This window comes from Wyeomyia smithii, chromosome 3, assembly GCF_029784165.1.
Source record: "Wyeomyia smithii strain HCP4-BCI-WySm-NY-G18 chromosome 3, ASM2978416v1, whole genome shotgun sequence".
Lineage (NCBI taxonomy): Eukaryota > Metazoa > Arthropoda > Insecta > Diptera > Culicidae > Wyeomyia > Wyeomyia smithii.
In genome coordinates this window covers 164,267,076-164,279,961 of record NC_073696.1, presented here as the reverse complement: position 1 = coordinate 164,279,961, position 12,886 = coordinate 164,267,076, and the positions used below count along the sequence as shown (strand labels likewise).

At 37.3% G+C, this 12,886-nt stretch overlaps 1 protein-coding gene across 1 annotated transcript in view; it reads right to left on the bottom strand.

Moving 5' to 3' along the window:
- LOC129728229 (ras-related protein Rab-35) overlaps positions 1–11,922 on the bottom strand; it is a 73,016-nt gene extending 61,094 nt beyond the window's left edge. Inside the window, exon 1 of the mRNA XM_055686647.1 lies at positions 11,553–11,922. Coding sequence (XP_055542622.1) covers positions 11,553–11,610 — 58 coding nt within the window. The 5' untranslated portion in view covers positions 11,611–11,922. The remainder of the gene's footprint in view (positions 1–11,552) is intronic.
- Between the last annotated feature and the right edge of the window lie 964 nt (positions 11,923–12,886).

The following is a 12,886-nucleotide window of genomic DNA, read 5'->3' as shown; positions in this document are numbered from 1 at the left end:
ATTTAATTGAAAATATTTCACATTCCGAACGGAATGCTAAACCGACACCCTCTCTCGAGGAAGAAAATACTATTTTAAGTCAAAATATTTCTCCAAAAACTTCTTCGAACGGGCAACAGAATGTGACTGAGATACTGGTATACTGCCAGAATTTCAACCGCATGAAAAGTCCAGCCAAAATGAAGGAAATTAATCAAAATCTATTATCATCCACCTTCAAAGTAATTCTAGGAACTGAAACTAGCTGGGACGAAAGCGTAAGAAGCGAAAAAGTATTTGGAATAATTATAATGTATTCCGGCACGATCGGAATTCGTCTACCAGTAAAACAAAGTCAGGCGGTGGAGTCCTCATTGCCATTAATGTAGACTTTACTTCTGAGAAAATAATATCCGACAAATATAAAGAATTTGAACACGTATGGGCTAAAGCATTTATAGCTGGCGAAGAACATATCTTCTGTTCCGTGTACTTTCCACCGGAACATGTTCATAAACAATCATATGAATTATTTTTCAAAACTCTAGAATCTATTATGTCTAACATGAAACCAGAAGTAAAACTGCATGTCTATGGCGACTTCAACCAACGAAATGCAGACTTTATCGTAGACATTGAAAATGAATCTATCTTACTCCCAGTCGTAGGCGAAAACGAAACACTGCAGTATCTTTTTGGCAAATCCTCAGAACTCGGTCTATATCAAATCAATCATGTCAAAAACAAACAAAATGCATATTTAGACCTATTATTCACAAACTGCACTGAAGACTTCTGTGTAGATGCATCATTGACTCCCATCTGGAAAAATGAAACATTTCACACAGCAATTTAATATTCAATAGTAATGAATAACACTTCGTACCCTAGCGACTGCGAGTACGAGGATGTACCGGAATACCACGAAACTGACTTCAAACAAGTCAAACGTAGACTACGCATAATAAATTGGCGTAGTATTATTTGTAAAGAAGGAAATGTCAACGAAGAAGTATTAAAATTTTATGAAATAATTAATCAACCTATATCAGAAAATGTACCACTAAGAAAAAGAGGACGGACGAACACCAACAAATACCCAGTGTGGTTTAATCCACAATTGAAGAACCTGAAAAATAGAAAACAAAGATAACATAAAATATACAAAAAAGACAACAATAGCGAAAATCTTCAAAATTACCAAGAAATTTGTCGTCAACTTGACGCAGCCATTAAAATTGCGCATTAAGAACATAACCGTAAAATCGAACATCAAATCAAGTCCTGCCCTAAGAACTTCTTCAATTACGTAAAAACCAAACTAAAAAGTAGGACGCCATTTCCCAAATGCTTCACTGCGATTAAACATTTCGAGCTGCTGATGGGTCATAAAGGACTCTTATTCCAGTTGCAAATTTTCATTGATGGTTGGTTGGTCGTGGATCCTTTCTGGATTGTCAATACAAATGTTCCGAACAATCTGCACTGAATCAATAGCTAGTTTATGTTGATGATCGCGGACAAAAGAAGCGTTACATACAGCATTCTCATCATACGGATAAAGACCGCAACATGCGAATCCATTTGATAAAATTGTTTACATGTTCGACATTTTATCAACAGCCATTTTTAATAAAGGAGCGATTTCCTTCCTGGGAAGCAGAGCTGCAGCGCTTTTGATTCTCCACTCAACCAACATCTGATTCCAGAAATGTTAAAGAAGCTCACATCCACAGGCTGTGTAACCTGAGTGGTGTTGGGGAAAAGACATATTAAGAGTATGTTTTTCTCTTTACATAACGTTGTTGAGTTAATTGAAACATAGGATGTATGTCCATCAACGATAATGACAACAGGAAAAGAAATGTTCTCTTCCAGGAGCCACGGATGAAACACGTCACGCAGATAGAGATGAAACGAGTCTCTGTTCATCCACCCCGATTCCTTTTTGCCTGTCGCCCATCCTTTTGGAAGATTTTGGTAGATTTCGTGTGGCATTCTCTGTTTGTACGGGTAAATAATCATCGAAGGAGCAAGTCTACCCGCTGCGTTTGCAGCGAAAAGTGCCGTGTAAGACTCTTCGTCCTGCCCTAAGAACTTCTTCAATTACGTAAAAACCAAACTAAAAAGTAGCAACTTTCCATCACGAATCCATCTTGACAGTAAATTAGGACAAACTAATAATGAAATATGTAGTCTTTTTGCCACATTTTTTTCAAGAAATATACACCACATTTGAAGAAACAGATCGCGACCGCGAATATTTCTCGTATTTTCCTGAATTTTCAAATTCTTTATCTGTCAATCAAATATCCGAATTCGAAATTCAGAACGCTACGAAAGGTCCTGGACCTGACAGAATAGCCCCATTTTTTTTTTCAAAAACTTGGCAGAAGAACTATCTACACCTTTAATACACCTCTTTAATATGTCTCTGAAGAATGAAATTTTTCCAGAACTCTGGAAAACCTCATATTAAGTGCCAGTTTTCAAATCTGGCGCTAAATCTGACATTCGTAATTATCGTGGAATTGCCATTATTTCATGCATTCCAAAATTATTTGAATCAATAATTAATGAAAAAATCTTTCAGCAAGTAGAAAAAAAAATCACAACTCAACAGCACGGCTTTTGTAAAGGCCGATCAACTACCACAAATCTTTTGGAATTCATAACTTTCACTTTGACTGTAATGGACAACGGCAACCACGTAGAAGCTCTTTATACGGTGTTTAGCAAGGCATTTGACAGAATCGACATACCTTTATTGCTCTTCAAGCTCGAAAAATACGGAGTGGAAACAAAATTCTTGGAATGGCTGCAGTCATACTTAACAAAGAGAACACAAATAGTCCGCTTTCAAAATTCCTTTTCAAACCCAATAGAAGTAACTTCCGGGGTTCCTTAAGGTTCTCACCTGGGCCCTCTTCTTTTTATATTAAACGTGAATGACATTTCCTTTCTTCTTAAATCAATACGTGTGCTTGTATATGCTGACGACATGAAGCTCTTTATAAAAATAATCAATGCAGAAGACTTCGAAATATTCCAGAATGAAATTAATGTATTCTACACTTGGTGCAACAAAAGTCTATTGCAACTCAACATTAAAAAATGTAATTCAATAGCCTTCAGCAGAAAAACAGTAACACCACCTACAAACATTTTCTTAGGAAACCAACCAGTAGAAAAATGCAAAATCATAAGGGACCTAGGCGTAATCTTAGACTCCAAACTTACATTCATAAAACATTATAATACAATTATCAACAAAGCAAATAGTATGCTGGGCTTTATAAAACGCCTCGGCCATAATTTTCAAGACCTATATACAATCAAACTATTATATATTACATACGTCCGACCAATTCTGGAATACTGTAGCATTGTATGGAATCCCTATACCGTGAGGCGCCCTAATTCCGCGCAGTTTAGAGATATCAATGTTTCGGAAACTGTCAAAATTTCAAATTCGATCATATTTGTGATGTAAAATATGATTTAGATAGCATATTTGATATTACTGCAATGAAAAATATCGCAAGTGTCTATTAACTTTCGGATATTAGAATCAAACGAGCAAACCTAATGAATGTGCAAGCTCTGAATTCCCTGCACTGTGAGGAAAAGGGTCCAAATTCCGTGCATTGAAGCTCCTAATTCCGCGCATCGCAGAAATTCATGTTTGACGCAATCATACAACAGTATTTAATTTTTTTTTTTGTTAAAAAAACTAATATTAAATACAAGGTTTATTTCAAAAAAGAATTTCAATAAGTTTATTAGTTGTTTTGTTTTTCATACATTCCAACTTAGTCATTTTTTTTTTATTTATTTCATTTGTTTCAACCGTTTAATTGCTTTTTGCTGCAAAATTTCATTTTCTTTCAGCTTTCTCTTAGCAATCCTTTCATTTTTCTTCTTCTCCTTCTCCATCTGTCATTTTCTCTTTGATTCTCAAGGATGTTAACATACTGTTGGTACGTATCACTCGTTGCTACAGCTGGGGGACGTAATTTCGGTGCTCGCTTTGGCTGCATTTGTTTTCTCGCCGTTGGATACTGGAAACACTTTTGAAAAGCGTCGGATATGTTTCGCTTCAGACATTTTTTACCAGATACAGATGAGTTGAGATTTGCTAAAATTATATTTTTGCAGTTAACTTAATTAAAACGGTTTTAAGCTTACCATTTGTGTTAGAATCATCAAATCCTGCAAACGGTTCCTCGTCGTCGGTGCCCAGAATCGATGTCATTCCAGATTTAATTGAATTCATAGCCGAGCGTGGTTCGAGCGGTGGTCTGGTTGATTTCAACTTAATCCGTTGCCAAACTTTGTACAAATTGATGTCTTCGACAGAACCAAGCCATTTCCCAAATGCTTCACTGCGATTAAACATTTCGAGCTGCTGATGGGTCATAAAGGACTCTTATTCCAGTTGCAAATTTTCATTGATGGTTGGTTGGTCGTGGATCCTTTCTGGATTGTCAATACAAATGTTCCGAACAATCTGCACTGAATCAATAGCTAGTTTATGTTGATGATCGCGGACAAAAGAAGCGTAACATACAGCATTCTCATAATACGGATAACGACCGCAACGTGCGAATCCATTTGATAAAATTGTTTACATGTTCGACATTTTATCAACAGCCATTTTTAATAAAGGAGCGATTTCCTTCCTGGGAAGCAGAGCTGCAGCGTTTTTGATTCTCCACTCAACCAACATCTGGTTCCAGAAATGTTTGAGAGGTCTAAAGAAGCTCACATCCAGAGGCTGTGTAACCTGAGTGGTGTTGGGGAAAAGACATATTAAGAGTATGTTTTTCTCTTTACATAACGTTGTTGAGTTAATTGAAACATAGGATGTATGTCCATCAACGATAATGACAACAGGAAAAGAAATGTTCTCTTTCAGGAGCCACGGATAAAACACGTCACGCAGATAGAGATGAAACGAGTCTCTGTTCATCCACCCTGATTCCGTTTTGCCTGTCGCCCATCCTTTTGGAAGATTTTGGTAGATTTCGTGTGGCATTCTCTGTTTGTACGGGTAAGTAATCATCGAAGGAGCAAGTCTACCCGCTGCGTTTGCAGCGAAAAGTGCCGTGTAAGACTCTTTGTCAGAGTTTCCAACTCTCGCATGAACATGTTTTCCGTTGGACTACGCTAGTACTATTTCTCTGGTTGGAATGGTTCTGACAGCTGTCTCGTCCATGTTGAAAATTTGTTCAGGATGTTCCATTACATGCATCAAGTTTTCTTGAACAAGGTAATCATGCACTTCCCGGAACCATTTTCGAATGTGTTCCTCATTCACAACACATCTTTGTTTCGATAATGCACTGGCAACTCTCCTAGAAATGTTTGGGTGGCGACATATGTAACCGCTCACCCACTTCTTGCCATCCTTAAACGGGTTCTCAGTTTTTGTTTTCAAATATTGAGCAACACAAACTTTCAAGTGTTTGGTGCTGACGGGGAATCCTGCTCTGGCCATGCTTATTATCCACTGCTCGATTTCATCTTCAACGGCTTGCGAGAGAACGGGTGGCTTTCCAGCTGTGTTATTGAGATACCGATTGTTCCGTCTGTCCTACAGAGAACTCGCTGGGATTCCAAACAGCTTTGCCGTGCTACGTACAGAATGTCCTTTTCGGATATTCTCCAAAGCTTTACCCATTTGTGCTGCGGTATATCGTTTCTCTGCTTTCCCCATTTTGTCGAGCGAGTTGCGTGGAATTAGGCACCTGCGCAGAGAGAAGGTTTCCAAAATCCGTTCACATTTATTTGGAAAAATTCAACACTAAAACATAGTAAAACAATGCAATATTGAACCAGATTATAAAATGCTACCTGCAAAAAACAATTCATACACTTTTTCACGGAAATACTTTATAGAACACCGAAAAACAACACGTTATATTCTCTGCTCGTTCTTAATACACTCGCTAAGCTTGAAAAATAAAACTGAAATTCGTCGATCGTATTGTTGTTTTCTTCTTCTTTTCGTGGCATTGCGTACAATTAAACGTCAAAAATTTACACAGGATGGCAGATAGTATACAGAAATTCACCAACAAACATTACTTTTCGAAACATCTTCTTATGTTTGATATTTTTCACATTTTGATACGAAGTGCACGGAATAAGGAGCCGCACTGAACTAGGGCGCCTCACGGTATTGTAACACATGAAGAACGCATTGAATCTGTCCAAAACAATTTCTTTTGTACGCGCTTCGTAAGCTAAATTGGACAGCATTTCCCTTACCATCATATGAAGCACGCTGCATGCTTATAGACATACAAGCACTTAAAGAGCGCCGCGAACTTTCAATGCTTTATTTTATCAATGACATTATTTCTCAACGCGTGCAATCTTCTAAATGATTATCGCAACTAAATTTTTATGCACCCAGTCGTCAATTAAGAAATCGTAAAATATTTTCGGAAAACTCTCACAGAACCAACTACTCAAAAAATGGCCCAATAAATCGCATGATGCGTCACTATAATCAGCACTGCGAAAATATCGACATCACTATGGGCAGAAATCAAATCAAAAAACGACTAACTACTGGAAACAATGTATAGAATATAAGAAAACATTGTATTATTATAACTATAGTCTACATTTGCTTGACGAAAAATAAATAAATAAATAAGGGAGGGGTTCCAAACAAATGAAACACAAATTTCTGCTTATCTTGAGAACTAACCAACGAAGTCTCAAATCGACCTCAGACAACATTTTGAATTGTAAGATGGCGAATGACTCACAGGGGCCAGAAATTGTCTCCAAATGCCATTTTAAAATCCAAGATGGCGACTTCCGGTTTCCGAAAAACAGCGGCAAATGACCAGATACCTCCCAATATGGGTATTTCCGGAATTGTTATGACGCACTGAATCAACAAATCGACCATAGACAACATTTCGAATTGTGATTGCGACTTCCGGTGTCTGGAAAACAGCCGAAAATGACCAAATACCACCCAATATTAGCGTTTCTTCAACCAGATTGACGCACGGAGGCCAGAAATTGTTCCCAAATGCCAATTTAAAATCCAAGATGGCGACTTCAGAATTCCGAAAAACAGCGACAAATGACCAAATACCACCCAATATGCGTATTTCCGGAATTGTTATGATGCCCTGAAACCACAAATCGACCTATCAACCTCAGACAACATTTTGAATTGTGAGATGGCGACTTCCGGTGTCTGGAAAACAGCCGAGAATGACCAGATACCACACAATTTGAGTATTTATTTTACCAGAATGACGCTCAGAGGCAGATATTGTTCCCGAATGCCACTTTAAAATCCAAAAGCGACTTCATAATTCCGAAAAACAGCGACAAATGACCAAATACCACCAAATATGCGTATTTCCGGAATTGTAATGATGCCCTGAAGCCACAAATCGACCTATCAACCTCAGAGTACATTTTGAATTGTGAGATGGCGACTTCCGGTGTCTGGAAAACAGCCGAGAATGACCAGATACCACACAATTTGAGTATTTATTTTACCAGAATGACGCTCAGAGGCCAGAAATTGTTTCCAAATGCCATTTTCAAATCCAAGATGGCGGCTTCCGTTGTCTGAAAAACAGCGGCAAATGATCAAATACCACCCAATATGGCTATTTCCGGAATTATGACGCACTGAAGCTACAAATCTACTTCAAACATTTTGAATTGTAAGATAGCGACTTCCGGTGTCGGGAAAAGAGCCTAAAGTGGCCAATGGCAACTTCTAGGAAACAGCCGAAAATAACCGAATACTACTACATATGGATATGTCCGTAATCGGAATGATGTAAAGAAGCCAAGCAACGACCCTGGACACCATTTTGAATTCGAAGATGACCACTTTCATAAAATAACGAAAATTACTGAAATGCACCCAATATATTTCCGGAATAGAGGTGATGTACAAAAGCTAAAAGTCGAGGATGTTGTCATTCCGATTAAATCAATCATTTCAAACGATATAAACAAATCGTAAGGAATCAATGAATTTGAAATGTTTAAAAATATTGAATTGAACAGTAAAATAGGCAGGACGAAGTTTGCCGGGTCAGCTTGTACAAAATAAATTCTGCTGTGTATTTTACCAGTTGCTTCTGCTTCAGGCAACACCATTAAACGAAAGTAAAATTGAAGTTTTTAGTATGCTTTATGATTTTATTAAATTTTTATAATTTTTTACACGTTTTTTCGGCTGAAAATATTTAATACAAGGTGGACTGACTTGTATGCAAGTCCTTGGGCATTTAACATCGTTTGTACCCCTGTACAAACTGTACCCGCGATCGTTTGTACCCCTAGTTCGAAAACAGCGACCAGACCCCGCACGACACCCTCTGGGCCCGAGAAACAAATGCCCTTCCGTGCTACTCAATTATGGCCATTTGAGAAACACCAAGGTGCCCATTTAACAACAAATCACTGAACAACCATGTTAATTTATACCAGATTTAATTTAAGTTCGCAGAAGGATAAGTCAGCAGTGAGGATAAAAAATTTGCGCTTATTTTATAAGATACTTCATAAGAAGAAATAATTGTAAAGTGACCAGATAGTTGAAGCTCCAACGCGGGACACACCTATTTAATTATGCGTCGGACGGAGAGGAGAGGGGGGGGGGGAGATTAATGTTGGTTATTTTGAAACGGTAAAAATCACACGTGAATTATTGTAAAAGTCAGCGGAACATTTATTTATTGTCCAGGAAAATATAGGCTATAAGCCCGTTATCCACACTTAAGATTAAAATACAATAAATTCAAAAACAACAATACAAACAATTAACAGTCACGAAGTTGTCCTCTTAAATATTAACTTAATCTATTTTTTAAAACTGTTGGAGACATGTCAATATTAATAATGTGCTGTAATTCATTAAAAGATCTCATAAAACTGCATGTAGGTTCGTGTTGTTAATAATTCCGAGCTCGTTGCGGAGGGTTGAACACTCTTGGATTTCTTAGCGTAACTGGGCTGATATTCAGGTGTATTCGAGCTGAGAGACTACGACTATCGGCCCGTCCCGCTAATATATTGGTGAAAAACACTATATCAGCAATCCTTTGTCGGCAATGTACTGTATCAATATTGACTAATGCGCACAATTCTTGATAGGGAGGTAATTGATCTCCATTGCATCTGAGGTTCCGTAGGGCAAAACGCATAAACTTTTTTTGAATTCCTTCAATTCTCTGTATATGTGTTACATATTGGGGGCGCCAAACGACGCTCGCAAAGTCCAGCTTGCTTCGCACTAACGATTTGTAAATGGCTAATATGGAATGAGGGTCTTTAAGATCACGCCCGTACCGTCTCACGAGCGAAAATAATCTTAAGCTGTCTGTGACTACATTTTCAATATGGTTAGTAAACGAAAGCGATCGGTCAAATATAACGCCTAGATCGCGAACTGTTTCTTTACGTGTTAGTTCAGTTCCATTGAAATGGTACCTAAACATGAGCGGAGATATTTTACGAGAAAATGTCATGACTAGACATTTGTCCGCGTTGACATTTAGGCCACTATCCGAGCAGAATTGTCCGAAACTTTGCATGTCCAGTTGTAATTTAAGACAGTCACTGCTTGTTTTGATAGGCAGGAAAATTTTTACATCATCAGCATAAATCAGGATTATGGCATTAGTCAAGTAGTCTGGAAGTTTATTCATCACGAGTACAAATAACATATATTTAAACCACAATGTTTGGAGCAACACAAGAAATCATCCCGAAAATAAGAACAAAAAAATAAGAACAATTAAGACAATTCAACGTTTCTTCAACGAAACATACGTTCTTTAAATAACTTTCGCAGCAAATAATTTTTATCGTTCAAAGTAACTTAGGTACGCATAAGCAACTTACAGTTTTTGTAAATAGTTTTGCTGCCACTTCTTTGTAAATTAAGCAAATTAACAATTAGCGTTTGGAAGACCAACATTTTGACGACGCTAGCAGTTCAGATGAAAAATTAATGAAATCGCTAAGCCACTAACTAATACATATTTAGTTCCTGGTAAAAACAACGCGCAGTTTACTTTTCAAATTTTGGAATACAATAATATTGATTTCAAAATTAAGCAAGAGGGTATTAATGAGTAGATTAATACTTATCGAAACGGCACGTTGTCCCAGTAAAGATTTGTGAAATCTGGTGATACAATTTTACTGAAACCGCAGGATATCTCAAGGGTACGCGGGATGTTTTGAATGAACGCGGGACATTTCGCGGGACGCATTTCTGCGCGGGACATTTTGTTGAAAAGCGGGACTGTCCCGCGAAACGCGGGACGTCTGGTCACTTTAAGTAATTGGCTCCGTTAAACATTAATATGTATTGTGCCGTGTCAAATAAGTTGTTTGAGTAAAAAAATGACCATACAGCAAAGTGAGTCGCGATGCTTTATGACCAAGGTTGTTAATACGATAGATTATCGTCGATAATCGTCATCGCCGATATCAATAACGTCTGATATTGTTATTGACGATGGCGATAGCGTCTTCAAGCATTAACGTCATCGGCGATGACGATAGTCACCAAACGTTATCAGCTCGCTAACGTCTTTTGTATGTTTTGTCTGCTGTGGTTGCAATTGGATCAAAAAGTAGGCACGGGGTGAAGAAGCGTTTTTTCACCTTGAGGGGTGGAGACGAGGTATCACTAGGCAACAGGAAAAAACTTTTCCTCGTTTGTTTATGTTTCGTTTCTCATCATTATGAGGAATGTCTCAGTTTTAATTGTTTCAAATTGTGAGGCGCTTTTTGAAGCACGAATGTGAATAGCAAGGTATGTGGCATTGTCAGATTTATGATTCAATTCCATCTGAATGATATATCTGATGATACGAAAATTAGTATGGCAGTGGTTGTTCATAAACAAACGTTATCGATTCGATACCGTCCAGTAGCTATCGTCCTTGGCAATGACGATAATGTCTGAAAACGTTAGCGCCATCGTCGATAACGATAACAGACGGTATCGTCATCGGCGTTTACGACAATTTATCGATTAACAACCTTGTTTACGACCTTACTAGCAGGGTTGCCACATTTAAATGTGTTTTCCCTTGAAAAAATCTGAGCATCTGTATCTGGAACAAAAATATCTGTAAAAAAAACCTGTGTTGTTTAAACATAAAGAACTTTGTATTTTTTAAGTTTTTATGGTACATACACAAACAAAATTTTTAGCTTAAAACGTGTGAGGAGTTGAAAATATGTTCAATTTGCTTGATATTTAATGAAATAAAATTTGGAGTGTTTTTAAAAATTAATGTCAATTTCGGAAAATCTGTAAATCTGTACTTTTCGACGAAAATCTGTATACACAGATTCTGTACCGTTACTTGGGCCAAAAATCTGTAAAATACAGATTAATCTGTACATGTGGCATCCCTGCTTAATAGTTGCAATACAAGGTAGGTATCACTATTACATATTAGATAAACCAAATTCGTTTTCATTACAATATAAGTAAAATGAGAATGTATTGAAATATATGTATTGTTATATGTTTCAAGTGCAAAGACGAAACCTACCACTGTCACCAATTATAAGCAGTTTGAATAAATGGTCGTATTCACGGGCCATATTCATTTAACGCCTTTCTTCAGGTCTTTCTTTTGATTTTACCAAACAGTTAACTGTGAATGCACTGCGCTATTAACTTCAACCTAACACACATACATTTTCGCCATTTGTTATCCAAGTAAAGACAACGGTAATATGAAGAATATCGAGTCAATTTTAAGTACTCTGAGCTATTTACCGTATTTTACTTCATGGAAAAAAAACTATTTTGAACAGCCATTTGCCTAATTTACTAAACTTTACTATTTATTTATCAAGTGATCAGGACGAATGATTTAATGTTTGGCAAATGGCAATTGACCAGAGATGCCAAATGCTTTTGTAAAATGTCTACAACTGCTCGAAACACTGGAAAAATTTGCTTGAAATTTGAAATGTATTTACGCCTTATTTTATTACCCTGAACTAGAGATCCTCAGAGGGAGAGATAAGCGATGAAAAAACTCTGATTTGGCAACTAGGTTTTACATATCAGAGGTGCCAGATCTCTTCTCAAAGCGCAATGTTCACTAACTTTTTTATTCGGCTCGTATAACTGATGGTGACGGTGGAAGTCCTGAGAATAATGAAGTGCATCACAAAAACCGTGAAGGTGTTAAATTTTATGTTTATGTTTAATTTTATATACTTTCATCATTATTCTGTAGACCATACAAAGGGTTTGTGAACCACCAGTTAAAAATCACTGTGATGAAGCAACTTTGGAGCATTCTCAATTCATGTTTAAGCAATAAAACATGAAAAACTTGTAAAAATAAATATATTCTTTATTTAACCTTTTGAAGTAGAATACTTCTCTCAGGAAGTTCGGCTACATAGGGATGTGAAATGAAAATCTAAAACCGAAAAAAGTGAAAAATATGTCCAATTTCAAATGCTAATAAATCGGTTAGTATTCGATGGATTTCCTTCGTTCGTGCAGCAATAGATTGGAAAATCTTCTAAGATTCTTCCCAAAATAAGATAATTGTAATTTTATTATTCACACTATTGTACTATTGAAAATAGTCAAGCCTTGTCAAAACGAAAAATTCGACCTCTGATTGGTCGTTATATGCTTGCTTCCCAAGCACGGTCGACAGGATCATATAGCTTGCAATTAAAACATGCTATTTGGCCTATATAAGAGCCTGTTTCAGCCGGAGCCGCTCATAATAGTTCTAGACAGCGACAACAGCAGTCGTCCTTCCTTAGCAGAAGCACTAGCTCTGTGGTTGGTCACCACGTCTCAGGAGCAGCGCGGTTTTTCTCAGCGTGTGTCGCCAGACAGCCATTATTTCCC